The following is a 14,235-nucleotide window of genomic DNA, read 5'->3' as shown; positions in this document are numbered from 1 at the left end:
CGTTTCAAATATGTTAAGAATCATCTATTATTCAAGACTTTTATGGACTTATGACAACTCTTGTTTCACCATACACACGTGATATTCATCGTGTCCGAAAACTAGTTCATGCTTGACAAAAACTACACAATTAATTATCGTGTCGTTTTTGTGTCCTTATCATGCCGTGTCTGACTTGTTACACAACTTTTTTTTCAGTTTAGGAAAGTGCCAATTTTAAACCGAGTTGTAGACACCGGTAATGTAACATCTATACAAATCCCACATCGTCCATCAACAAAAGTGATCCTTGGTTTATAAGTAGATGCCCCACCTCTTAAATCACCAACACGTTTTGGTCTTAATGCTAGTGAACGAGATGAGAGCTCTACAATTAAGCGTGCTCAGGGTGATGTAGTAACAGGACGGGCGATCAAAAACAAATCCGTAAGCTCTTTGTGAGTAAAGCGGATAATATTAACGGTACGAGAAAGCGGATCAAAACTATTAACCAAATTTCCATATCTACTCATTTTTTTCTTACCCAAAAACCTCACAGTGTTCTCATCAGCCAAAATGGCTTCTTCTCATACTCTCTTTTCTTCATCTTCTTCCACTATATGTACCCATCATCATCAATCCATAAACAAACCCGTCCCGTTTTCCTCAAATACCCATATACCCATACCCAAATTACACTCCCAGTGGTTAGGTATTACCAAATTATCCCTTAAATTCTCCCATATCCGACCCAAGACCCGACCCGTATCAGCCACCGTTTCTTTCAGTCTCCCTACTGCGTTAGTTGTTGTTGTTGTTGTTGTTATTATTATTTTGGTGAAATTGAGTTTTTTTTTTTTGGGGGCTGCAGGAATCCAGAGAGGGTTGATTCAGCTGATAAAGTTCCAAAGTATGTTTTTTTTAGTTTATTTATTAATATTTTAGTATTTTTTTATTTATTTTAATTGTAACTGTGATATTGAAAATTAGGGCCTTTTTTAGGGGTGTAAATGAGCCGAGCTCGACTGGTTTTGACTTACGAGAGCTCAAGCTAGTTCGGCTCGGCTAGTAAGTCGTTTTCCCAAGCTCGGGCTTTGGGCCCGGCTCGTTTACTATTTATTAATCATTTATATAAAAATACACAGGGATGAACGGTATTGGAACTTCGGCGCCTAGGCCCGTTCTGCAGCCATGATTTAAATACATGTTTAGTTGTGTTTATATAATTTGAGAAAAAACCTTAAACGAGCCTAAGCTTGGCTGGAGCTCGTGTGGTACGTTAAACGAGCCAAAGCTAAGCTTGGGTTCGGTTGTGTGGTGTGAAATCAATACATAGAAGTACAAAAGAAGTAAACTTAAAAATACATAAGGCTCAATGAGTCTAATCCATACAAGGCTCAAGCTTGAAAAAGCTCGGCTCGTTTTGAACTTTTTATCGATCAATCTCGAGTAGCTAGTGAGCGGCTCGGCTTGTTTTCACCCCTACTTGTATTATGAATGATTTGGGCGTAAATTTGAATTGTTTTAGATGGTCGTTGAAAGGAATAAAGTCGTTTGCAATGGGCGAATTGGAGGCGAGAAAGCTAAAGTTTTCGAATACGGGTACCGAAGCGATTCTCATGGGGATTTTGGTTGAGGGTTAGTTCAATTTCTCCCTTTTTGTTAATGAATTATGAAATTGTCGTGTTTATTTGATGCATTTTGTGTTTATTCATAGTTGTATGTGAAATTTAATTGTGCACTAAACAGAAACAAACATACTAAGTAAAATCCGAGTAATAGCAAAAGATACTAGTAGGATGGAATGACTGCTCCCACCGAAACCCCTGACTCTAAACGGACCGTTTTTTTCAAAATGTAAAGTGTAGTAAATCCAGGTAGCATAAAGTGCGGCTAGGCGAGAATAAAAAAACTTAATGACAAAATACGGCGAGTGCTAATAATATTAGTAGAACACTACCTAGACATAAAGTGGTGAGAGAAGTATATTAGTAACTCCTTGAATGTACGTATAGGCTTTTCTAAAAAGTCATTTTGCTTGACATAGATGGCATCAATTAGTGGTTTATGTGAGTGAAGGTGAAATAGTTAGATATCGATGAATTCGTGCTCGGTTAGGAAAACCCATTTTTAATTAAATCCAAAATGAAATGTGTATGTCGGGATTCGAACTTGGGTCATTTCATAGATCGAAGCTTTAATAATTACCCCATGAGCCAACCAACCAAGCTTCATTGATGTCTCTATTGATCAAACATAAATCATATATATTTAAAAAGCAATGTATAAAACATAAACAAACATTAAAGTTTGTTATTATTATTATTTTTGGTTATTATTATTTTATATATGCATATGAATTATATATATATGTAAATATATATCTAAATTATTTATGACGTCATCCGGGTCAAACACCGGTCCGACCTCCCGGGTCGGTCCGACCTTTGACCCGGTAAGGCGTCCGGAAAACATTGATTATGATGAAGATTGGTAGGGTACTAGGATTTAGATTAGAGACTACAACTTTATCACCTTCATGATTGCTTAGCACTTATTTGATTTTAGAGTTTAGGCTATTTGGGCATCTAAGTTAAGGATTTCTATATTTAAATATTAACATGGTAAAGAATATCATGTATAATCTATGTACGCCTAGGCGCTGAGGGGCGAGGAGCATGAAAAGCGCCTTTTGGGCATCCAGGCGTTTCTGAGACATTCCAGCTAGAGTAAGGCCAAATCTTGTAATTTCCGGCCAAAATGGTCTGAAACATCTTAAAGTGGCCTGTAACCAACCTAAAGTAGCCCTAAACACGCCTAAAGCAAGCCTAAAACATATCTAAAATCCTTAAAGAAAAGGTATGTTTATGCTATGCGCCTTGCTTATCTTGGGTGCTCATTTTAAGCACCTTGCACCTAGGCCCAAGGCTCACCCTTTGCGCATTGAGTACACCTTGCGACTGTGGCTACTATGTGTATAATTAGTTTATAAGAATGGGTGCGTTTGACTTCCGACCGTGGTTTCTGGGACCATAACGCTTTAATTTCTAGGATTCTAACTTAGGGACCCGGGGTGTTTGAGATTGCTTATTTACACACCAAAAATGATCGTCGAAGTGTTCAATCTCAATCTGATTATTGGGAACAACTTATTTCCCCTTAAAATAAACATAGATATTTTTCTTCTTCATCTAACCACTCATAAGCCTTTATTTGCTTTTAAAAAACTGCAATAAGCAGATAATTTGTTTAAATATCAATCCTGTAAAAGAGGCTGGCATAATATATCTGATAGCTATAATTACAATGCAGGAGGAACCCTCAGTAAAAAGGAAACAAACCTAACGGGCCCGTGGGCCATAGACGGAAAATCCTAATAATAAACTAGTGAAATAAATCTGAATTTTATTCAACAAATACCAAACAACACCATAGGGAGTATTAAAGTTACTTATCTACCCTTATTTTGTTATTAGCTTCTTAAAATCGTTTTTATTTTCTGTTAATCTGCAGGAACAAACAGGGCTTCAAAACTGTTGCGTGCAAACGGGTTTACACTTACCAAAGTGCGCGAAGAGGCCATCAAATTGATTGGCAAACCCGACTATTTCTACTTCAGTCCCGAGCATCCTCCTCTAACTGAATCAGCTCAAAAAGCCCTTGATTGGGCTGTTGATGAAAAACTCAAAGCAGGTAACTTTCTATAGATTTTGCTATTCAAACTCAACCGCAACGCTAATAAATCCAAATATTTTAATTATTAATAATTTACAACGATATAAATGTAGGCGATGATGGGGAAATTACGACATCTCACTTGCTTCTTGGAGTATGGTCTCAAAAGGAAGGAGCAGGATACAAAATAATGGCGATGCTCGGTTTTGATGACGAAAAAGCCCAACAACTTCACTCTTTGGTTTCAAAACCGGGGTTTGTGGAAGATTAATAAGTTCGTTGACATACATTGTTATTGGTCGTTAACTCTTTTCGTTCCAAACCGTTTAAATTATCTGGTAAATGTTGTGATAATTTGATTCTTGAATAATTAGAATCCTATTGTTGTTGTTTCTTTGTTCAAAGTTATCATTTTGACTTTTTAAGAGTCCAAATTGCATACTATTTATGATAGATTTATTGAGCTAGGGACAATTTTCTAACCTTTAGTGTTATTTATACGCTAAAATTCTAATCGCCCTTGATAAATTTTTGGGTGAGCCCCTTGATCACCCCTCATAAAAAGAATCTTGGGTCCATCACTTGGGGTAACAACTAAAGTTGGATGCATGCGTTTCCAGTTGTCAATAAACTCGGTTTGGTACATCTCTAAAACACCGAGAGCCTGGGAAGTGGCATCTAACCAAAGTCGTTTACCGAGTTTTATTCATCCATGCTCTCTCTAGTTCATATTAAAAGACTTAAACACTAATGAAAATTACTAATAACAAAGAAGAGCATTAAAGACTAATGTCACGGGAAATATTTACGGAGTCAAATGTTGAACCCTTGAATTATGCATCTTTGACTTGACTTATTCTTGAATTCAGAAACCATTTTAACCGGGCTGTAGACTCTTTGATAGATCCTTATTATGGGTCGGGTCATGGACATTGGATTAATGGCCTAAAAGATCATATCAGAGTGGTTGGACACTTGGACTAATCAAATTTCCAAAATACCCATTTAAGTTCAAAGAAGCCCAAAATGATTGGGCCTCGTACTTTTGTTATACAAAATGAGCAGATACAAAACTTGTATTTAGACTATTTACCATGTAATTTGTGTCAAGCTAAAGCCAAAAACCCGAACTGATTCATGATAAAAAAACCCGGTTCCCAGATCCTATCCAAAACCGATTATGAAACGTGTTTGAGAACATCCCCATAGAAACATGCTTGAGACCGGTTTAACCGATCCAAACTAATTTGAAATCGGTTTCAAAACAAACTGGTCTTTCCTTCTACAAACCAGTTTGGGCAATCCACTTTTTAACAACCTTTTACTTGATTTGAACAAGTTTGAAAAACGGGTCTGGTTTGGGCAAAAAGTTGATTTTGTACACCTCTATGCGAAACCATACAACTCAAATTGGTTTTGTGAATATGTGTGTTGTGTTCGCATTCATGTGCTTCATGTATTTTTATAGGTCTATGTCGGGTTACCATTAACCCTTCATGACCACAACCTCTTTAATACACCTTCAAACAATTGAGCCAAATTGAATCGAACTGACCAAATATGTTACAGTTACTTACAGACATATATCATGTCTATAAAATATAACATAATTATAAAATGTTTGTCAATAAATTAATATATCTTATTAATAAATAAAACAATATTATCTAATCTATTAGCATTTAGACTTTCCAACAAATGATTGAACATAAGTTTAATATGAGGTGGACTTGGTTGTATTTAGATGAATGATTGGAACAGCAAATTAAAAAAATGATTAAAGAATTAAACAACTGTTAACCAATCATTATCAACTATCATGTTGATCCAATTCAATCTAGTATAAACTCAAATATATATCGCCGTATTTATATATTTTCCTTAATTAAGTTTTCAATTGTTTGCTGTTTAAACTTAAATCCCAAAAACATGTGACAAAATAAATTGTATAAAATTAAACACTTATTATTAACTATTATGCATACAATATAATATTACAATGTGTAACAAGTGCTATTACTTAATTACTAGCAGTTAACAGTTTATTATCAATATTATTTTATACTTCATTTATTTAAAACTGAAATTTGATATGTCTTATCAAATTTGTATCAAAATTAAAACTTTTATAATATATAAAATATTTTCATATCAGACATACTTTACAATTTACATGCAATCTAAACACAAGAAACTTCAACTGATGACCAAATATTCATAGGTCAATGGATGACAAATTCAGATGTGAAATCTTTTTGATAGTTTCAAACCTTTTGATCAAACACATGTATCTTGATACATGTTTCAAAAAGAAAAACATATAAGAAAAACCTTTTGATAGTTTCCTCCACTCTTATAATTATCGAACTGTTAATTAACAATTATAAACGACAACTATCACAATATTTCACTAAGAGTAGCAACGCCTCATTGTGTTGGTTCTCACACCCATATAAGAACGGTCTTTAGCATAATATATTAATATAATAATTAATATAATAATACCTAAAAGATAAAAATTAAATGGAATTAAATTAATTTAAAGTCTCAAAAAAATGGAGTTACAGCGTGAAGGGTGGAATGGATTCCATGGTACGCTTTTAAAACATAACTTGCATACTCATTCTTGGATTACTTCCAGTTATCCGATTAAAGAACTAAAGTATTGTCAAGTGATTATTAAACGATTCAAAAGAATTATCCCGAGAATTCAACTTCAACTATAAAAAACCTACATAGCATCATGCGAGCTTATCGTATACTGAAATCTAACGTGAAACTAAGACACTATTAATCGGCTGCACGCGATAACCAAAGTTTTTGTCACCATTATCCTTCACATGGGGTTTGTAATATACTTGTGATTAACCACGTTAACAAAATAATTAATATTCTCTACGGTTTATAATATAATAATACCTAAAAGATACAAATTAAATGGAATTAAATTAATTTAAAGTCTCAAAAAAATGGAGTTACAGCGTGAAGGGTGGAATGGATTCCATGATGCTAATCACATGGCTATTGTTTAATTAATGTCATTAACGAATTAAATATAGACAGAACATGTTAATTAACTTCCTTTTAATTAAAAAATAATAATGAAAAACGACTTTGATATTTGAATATTATTATTATTATTATTATTCAAGCCATCCATAAAAATCTTTAATTTTCATTTTCAAAGTTTGAAATAGTTAAAATCAATAGAGGGCTAAACATGTTAATTAACTTCCTTTTAATATCATTTATTCACTTAGTTAAATGATAAGTCAAGTAGTTAAATAAACTACAACACTTGTTTAACTAATATTTTTGGCGTTAGTCAAATGTGAACAATGTGGTAGATTTATTATGAACACATCATTTTATAAGGTAGCACAAAGAAATTGAATTTTAGTTTATGATAATTAAAAAATGAAATACTTTATTTATTCAATTTTATCATATGATTGTTGGTCGGGGTATGAGAAATATATAATATAACCTATAGAATATCATTTAACCAACCAAGCGCTTGTTTACATCGTGTCATGTTGAATGGTTTAAAGACGACTTCGTAATCGTCAGATCTCTTATTGATTCAGCACAAGATTGTCAAACAACCCCTAAGTCAAATAAACCTTATTATTATTATTATATACTTACCATTAAGATTTGTCATTTCATGTTAAGTTATTTATTCATTTTACCCAATCTATATATAAGTTATTTGATCTACACGTTAAACACATGAATGAGCCTTCCATCTCTTCCACCAATTTATGCATGATATACTCTTATTATTGAACACCCAATCGTTTCTCGTTTTTCATAGTACCAACACGTTATAAACATAATTGCTTGAATGAACTTCTTACGGTCTTTAAATTCTCCCATGTATGCCACAAACATAATCAGATGTTTAACCGAATTTAGTGTTTGTTGGATTGATATTTTTAACCAAACACATATTTGCCACAAAGCTAATCTCGCCAACAAACAACACACCAACACATGATTTTGCCGATTCTTGTCCGAAATCACAATTTAGGTATATTAGCGATTGACATAACTTGCCAATTTAAAGCATCGTTTGACGAAAATCTTCCTTGTTCCGCTCGTCATACAAAGTAATTAATTAACTTTAAGACGTATCCAAGTATCCAATTGTTCCATAGAATACCCTAAACCCATAACCAATTATGTCCCAAATAAAGTTGATTTGCCCTTAATGGAAGTGTTAATGTTTAAAAGATTAATTTATCTAAAGAAAGATCATCATAAACCCATGTTTTTTAATTAATAACATAATAATAGTGGATTATATTATAGTTGTGGTCCATCTTGGTAATTAGTGGGAACTGCATGCTATGACCAAAGCCCAAAGCCACCAAATGAGGAGTGGTGATGGTGGTGGTGGTCAGAGGAGAGTCCGCCGGTTAGGGTGGTGGCTGCATCCTCATGCTAACTTCACTTTTTATCAATAATAATAATAATAATAATAATAATAATAATAATAATAATAATACATCTTCAAATACATCTCTCTTTTTTTTTCTTTTCTGTGTTCTTTTTTAGTTAGTTACTATTTAAATTTAGTAAAACCCACTTTTAACTTATATCGCTAACATAAAGGGGAAAGGGTCAACAAGGCCCCATTGCCAATTGGTCTAACGGTTACTTTATGACTTTTCTTATAAGACATCACGGTTTAAGTCTTGTGTATGGAGCAATTTGTTTTATGTTAACAAGTGAGTTCTTTTAGTTGTGGGTTTCTTACTAGATGAGTAGGCTGGGTCATCATGTTTTGTTCTTCGGGCAAAATGATGATCTATTTGTCAAGGCGATCTTGGGTGTATGGGCTTTTGTTGTTAGAGAAAAAAACGGTATAGGGGTTAAAATAAGAGGAAAATGATCAAAATGTCCAACTTACTAGTAAAGTAAATAAAATGTTTATTTAACCACTGTTTTCCCAAAATGTTTACTTAAAAACCAGTCGGACCCGTCAACTTAATAATCATCACTCGACGAGACTTTCAACCAACAACATTTGGCCATGTGTCCAAAAATATATCGGGCGAAAATCAAAATAAATCTTGACAAGATATTGATATGTGTCGTGACATGATTTATTTAAAAATTTTAATCAAGTGATGATTATTAAATAAATGGGTTAACTGAATAACTGAGATGAACATTTTGAGAAACTCAGTTAACCAACGACATTTAATTTGATCAATGTTTCATGGAAGAGAAGTGACCAGTTTCTGCTTCTTTGTCCTCATCATTAACTTCTTCTCCTTTTTTCTTGTGGGTGGGGTAGTGACACGTGTCAATAAGAAATAAGTGTATCGGGTCCTATCCAAGGTTGTTAAATATGGAAGGGTAGTGGTGCATGTGAATGACATCTTGATAACATAAAAGAAAAACATATAATAGTCCGATAATATGTTGCCTTCATAAACCTTATCCATATATGTAAGTCATGAATATAAACAAATAAGGGAAATCATCTTAATACTTATTTTGAATCACTCAAATAAACAAGTGAGGATTTAACATAAATAGATATTACTAGTTTTAGACTATAACTTAAACTAAACTAAAAAACGGGATGACATCATATCTTCGTAATAGCATTCTTATATAATTAGAGTTTAAATCAAATACAAATGAAATTAACGTGTTAATTGTGAGAATCAAGCAGAGTAATTATATATACAAAGTAGAGTAATTATAATTATAATCATATAATTATATATACAAAGTAGAGTAATTTATAATCATATAAAGTAGAGTAATTATATATACAAAGTAGAGTAATTATAATCATATAATTACTTTACTTTGTATATATATAATTACTCTACTTTGTATATATAATTACTCTGCTTTATTTTCACAATTATCACGTTAATATAATTTGTATGTTAACTTTTCTTATATAATTATATACCACCCACCCAAACTAGATGGAAAAAGACTTCATGACACCTAATTACCATGGTATATGTTTTCCGTTGTTAGTTTTTTACACAAAACAAAACCGTCGGTTCTTATTTCGTTTATTTTATTTGATTTCGAGTTGTTTTTTTGTTTGCCTTTTGTTCTAACTAGGCCTGCAAACGAACCGAACGTTCGGTGAACTATTTGTGAATCGTTCGACAGGAAGTTCGTTTATTTAATAAACGAACGAACATGAACAAAAAATTTATGTTCGTTTAATTAAATGAACAAACACGAACACATGTTCCGTTCGTTCATTTATGTTCATGAATATTTGTTTATGTTCGTTTATATCTGTTTATTTATGTTCGTTTATATCTGTTTATTTATGTTCGTTTATGTATTAATAAAAAATAATTAAATATTATCTAGATAGGTCATCTGCATGAAGGTTTTTATATTTATTAATTTGTGTTCATTAAAGTTTTTTCATTTAAGTTTGTTTATTTTTATTTGTGTTCATTTACATTTGTTCATGTATGTTTGTTTATCTTTGTTCAGTTATGTTCGTTTAGATCTTAAACAAACGAACACAAATGTCCATTTTTTAATAAACGAACATGAACATAAATATTTGTTCGATTAAGTGTCCGTGTTCTTTAAAGTTAAATGAGCGAACACGAACATTCCCTTGTTCGTGTTCATTCGATTCTTTTACAGGCTTTCATTATTCACATTGATGAATACATCGGTCTAAATCTCTAGGCTCTGACGATTTTATTTGTGTTTGTTTTGTGTTCGTGAACCGTTCGAGAACACATTAATTTCCTTAATGAACGAACACGAACATAAAATCTCGTTCGGTAAGTGTTCATGAACTGTTCGTGAACACATTATTTTCTTAACGAACGAATATGAACAAGGCCTTGTTCGTGTTCGTTCGGTTCGTTTATACCCCTAGCTAGTTCTAACACACGTTGAACTATCATGGTTTGTGAATCCCGTGTGCGGACACCCTATAGTATTATATATCACACCCACCCAAAGTAGATGGAAAAGACGTTCACCACTTGTTGACAGATGGGTCAAGCAACTTGCATGTCGTGTTTGTATGATTAATGACTCTGCATACTTTCTGTTCATTATCTTTTTAAGATTCCAAATACAAAATAATTTTAAGAAAGAACCAAACATATAATTTATACTGATACATGTAATTTGAACTGTGATATAGAACCAATTATATGAGTGCTTCATCCACTTATTTTTTATTTTGTTATGCATGACTAACACTATATACTAGTCTACTTAAGTAAAGCATTGCTATCTATCTTCGATTTCTTTGTTTCCGGTTGGTTACAAACAAACATATAAAAGTATATAGCATGTGGAGACGAGCCGAGTAGAACCGGTAGCTTACAAACCATGCCTTCAATTGCATTTACCAATACACCATTAAGATTTATAAATATACAATCATTGTGAACAAATTAAGGGAACATTTAAGCATCAGTAAAGTTGTTGTCATGATCACAAATTCACAGGTTCAAGTTGTTACAACAATCTTTTGCGGAAGCAGGATAGGAAACTAAGAATGCGTACCAAGTAGGTCTATATATAAAGGAACCGAACGAAAACAAGGGCATGTGTCGTTCATTTAACTTTAAAGAACACGAGCATATAATCGAACGTTCACAAACATAAACAAACGTATATAAAGCTAATATTAACGACCGTTAATAATAAATAAACGAATAAAATATATGTTCATGTAAGTTTGTTTTAACTAAATAAAACAAAAAACTCTGTTCATATTTGTTCATTTATAAAATTAACAAACATAAGTAAATTACTTGCCAAACAGTTCAACAACTTATAAACGTTTGATTCGTTTACAGTCCTAGGATCAAGTCGGCCTAACACCCGAATAATACAAGGGTAATCATGACTAGAGAATGACAAAATATTGGTCCAAATTAGAACATGTGTTGTCAAACATGAATGATGTGAGTTGAGGATCCAATCCACCCCCTCCATTCATCCCCCCTATCTAAATCCAAATCTAACCTTAACCCATAAATCCTCTAATCTTTATCAACATTCAACCAAGAGAGAGAGAGAGAGAGAGAGAGAGCACAAAAACCCCACATCATTTTCTTCCTAACTCTCTACCACATCCAATCTCTTTCATAACCTAGATTCCCTCCTCTTCATCTTCAACTTCATCATCCACTCATCAGTTCATTAATTGGTTTGTTTTTAGATCTTTAAACAATCCACTTAATGATCTTGTTAGGTTAAAGTCAATATCCCACAAAAAATCTTGAGTCAAAACCCTAAATTTCACAACTTTTTTCTTCTTGTTAAATCTTTAATCTAAACATCAATCAAGATTTTTATGGATCAGATAACACCAACATCTCTCCCACCACCTTTTCACACAAGAAACTTTAATCCCCATCAGTTTCAACATCAACAGCCAAATTCTGAAGATGAACAAAGTGGTACAACTGGTCTCAACATGGGAGGTGGTCAAAAGAGAGACCGTGACGACAACGACAACAACAACGACGGTGAAGGTAAAGAAGGAGAGATATCCCGCCGGCCAAGAGGACGGCCAGTGGGTTCCAAAAACAAACCCAAACCCCCAATTATTATCACTAGAGATAGCGCAAACGCGCTTCGAACCCATGTCATGGAGGTTGCGGACGGATGTGACGTTATGGAAAGCATAGCCACGTTCGCGCGTAGGCGCCAACGTGGCGTATGCATTATGAGCGGTACTGGTACCGTCACAAACGTCACGCTCCGACAACCCTCGTCACCAACCGCAGTTGTGACGTTGCACGGTCGGTTCGAGATTTTATCATTGTCGGGTTCTTTTCTGCCCCCCACCAGCTCCACCTGCTGCCACCGGCTTGACTATTTATCTAGCCGGTGGTCAAGGCCAGGTGGTTGGTGGGACAGTGGTCGCGGCCCTTCTAGCCGCGGGCCCAGTGGTTATTATGGCGGCGTCATTTAGCAACGCTGCCTATGAACGTCTTCCTCTCGAAGAGGAAGACAGTGGTTTACCGATCCACGGAGGATCTCCGGGAGCCGTTACTCCCCAACCGCAACAATTATTAGCAGATCCTTCATTATTTCATGGGGTGTCTCAAAACATGCTCAATCAAATTCAATTACCAAATGATGGTTATTGGAGCAACAATGGTGGCGGCGGTGGTGCGCGTCATCCATTCTAACTTTAAACGAGAATTGGTCGAATTTCGATACTTATGAACAAGAATTAGGGTTGTAATTGCTGAGGATTTGAAGTGTTGAGCAAGATTTTATCAGGTTTCATTCTTTTACTACCCTTGGTGTAATATTCCTAATTTGTGTCAACTCTTTTGCTTCTTAATGTATTAGTTAATTAGATAGAAACTTTGTTAATTGTTGTGAGAGTTTGATATTATTATTGGCGGTTAATAACTTATGGAATAATATAAAGTTGGATTGAAACAGCTATGTAAATTGTTGTTTATGTGGTAATTAATCAATAATCATGAGGTTGATTAATATTTTCACATAAATTATTAATCATGAGTTTGATTTTGTTGAACGATGAAAGTGAATAGAACCTAATACTTCTCTACTCTGCCAAGTTTCTAATTAGTTTTGGATAAACTTAAGCTTTTTTTCTTTTGAGTCTTTAAGTAAACTTGGGTTCTTTATTTTTTTAAGTCATTACTTGCACATATATGATATATTTAAGTTATGAAGCTAGCTTAATAAAAATTTGTGAACTACCTTTTTTTTCCTTTTTTTTTTTTTGAGAAAATAGGGAAGTATACTTAGTGTTATACATTTGCTCATTTAAACCAACAATCGTGTATTTACTTATAATAGTGTGTATGAAGAACAAACATATATAATAGATTTATTAGGGCCTGTTTGACAATCTTGTGCTGAATCATGAAGATGTAGTCTCTGAATCGTTCAACATGATTATAAAACTTACCCGTTAATTAGCGGCTTCACTAACAATTAAGAGATGTCTTTTAATTAAGTGAATCAAGCACATTCTACCCCTGAACGGTTCAGATGTAGCGTAGCTTCTTAATGGTATAACATTAAAAGTTACAAATTTTGGTATGGCATTTACTCTAGGTTAATATCTCACTAATTGTGTTAATATTGTTCATATCATTTGAGCGAAGATGTGTATCCATAGCATTTAGTTTTACTTGAGATTGTTTGACGATATATTTTGTGATACTTTGCAACATGCATAGATGACATGGTGGTCACACTTTCAAAATATTTTTTCTTTTGAAACAGGTCCCAAATATTATTATACGCTTTAGCCTCCAAATTAGAGCTTGAGACGGCCTGTTTTTAGAAATACTGTTTTGAGATTAATTTTCTGCTAATATTTAGCCGTGAACTAATCACTTTTAAATTAACTAACTATAAAATAGTGATTCCAAATTAATAAAAACATTAGACGCATTTATATCTATATCTATATCCAATACGGCAACACACAAATGAGTTAAAACGATATATTATTTTTTGTACAAGAATCCTAGAAAACGTATGAAGATTTTGAAACTGCAAATTTCTTCTCGATGACGTATAAAAGACACAATTATAGTCTCTTTGATGATGCGT

General features: G+C 33.4%; 1 protein-coding gene and 1 pseudogene across 1 annotated transcript; both read left to right on the top strand.

Annotated features, from left to right (window-relative positions):
* The first annotated feature begins 637 nt into the window (after nucleotides 1-637).
* LOC143558900 (ATP-dependent Clp protease ATP-binding subunit CLPT2, chloroplastic-like) lies at nucleotides 638-4,009 on the top strand. The gene is made up of 5 exons (XM_077047640.1): nucleotides 638-779; nucleotides 851-889; nucleotides 1,508-1,617; nucleotides 3,493-3,672; nucleotides 3,768-4,009. The coding sequence occupies exons 3-5, from the start codon at nucleotides 1,539-1,541 to the stop codon at nucleotides 3,923-3,925; spliced, it is 417 nt and encodes a 138-aa protein (XP_076903755.1). The 5' UTR covers nucleotides 638-779; nucleotides 851-889; nucleotides 1,508-1,538; the 3' UTR covers nucleotides 3,926-4,009.
* A 7,733-nt stretch (nucleotides 4,010-11,742) lies between these two features.
* Nucleotides 11,743-12,954, top strand: LOC143558899 (AT-hook motif nuclear-localized protein 18 pseudogene; annotated as a pseudogene).
* The last annotated feature ends 1,281 nt before the right edge of the window (nucleotides 12,955-14,235 follow it).

The sequence above is a fragment of the Bidens hawaiensis genome, unplaced genomic scaffold (genome assembly GCF_021521415.1).
Source record: "Bidens hawaiensis isolate Kalapana, Puna unplaced genomic scaffold, B.hawaiensis_p1.1 tig00019670_1, whole genome shotgun sequence".
NCBI classification, from domain to species: Eukaryota; Viridiplantae; Streptophyta; class Magnoliopsida; order Asterales; family Asteraceae; genus Bidens; species Bidens hawaiensis.
Note: the sequence above shows the minus strand (reverse complement) of the source record. Positions and strands in the feature narration are given on the sequence as shown.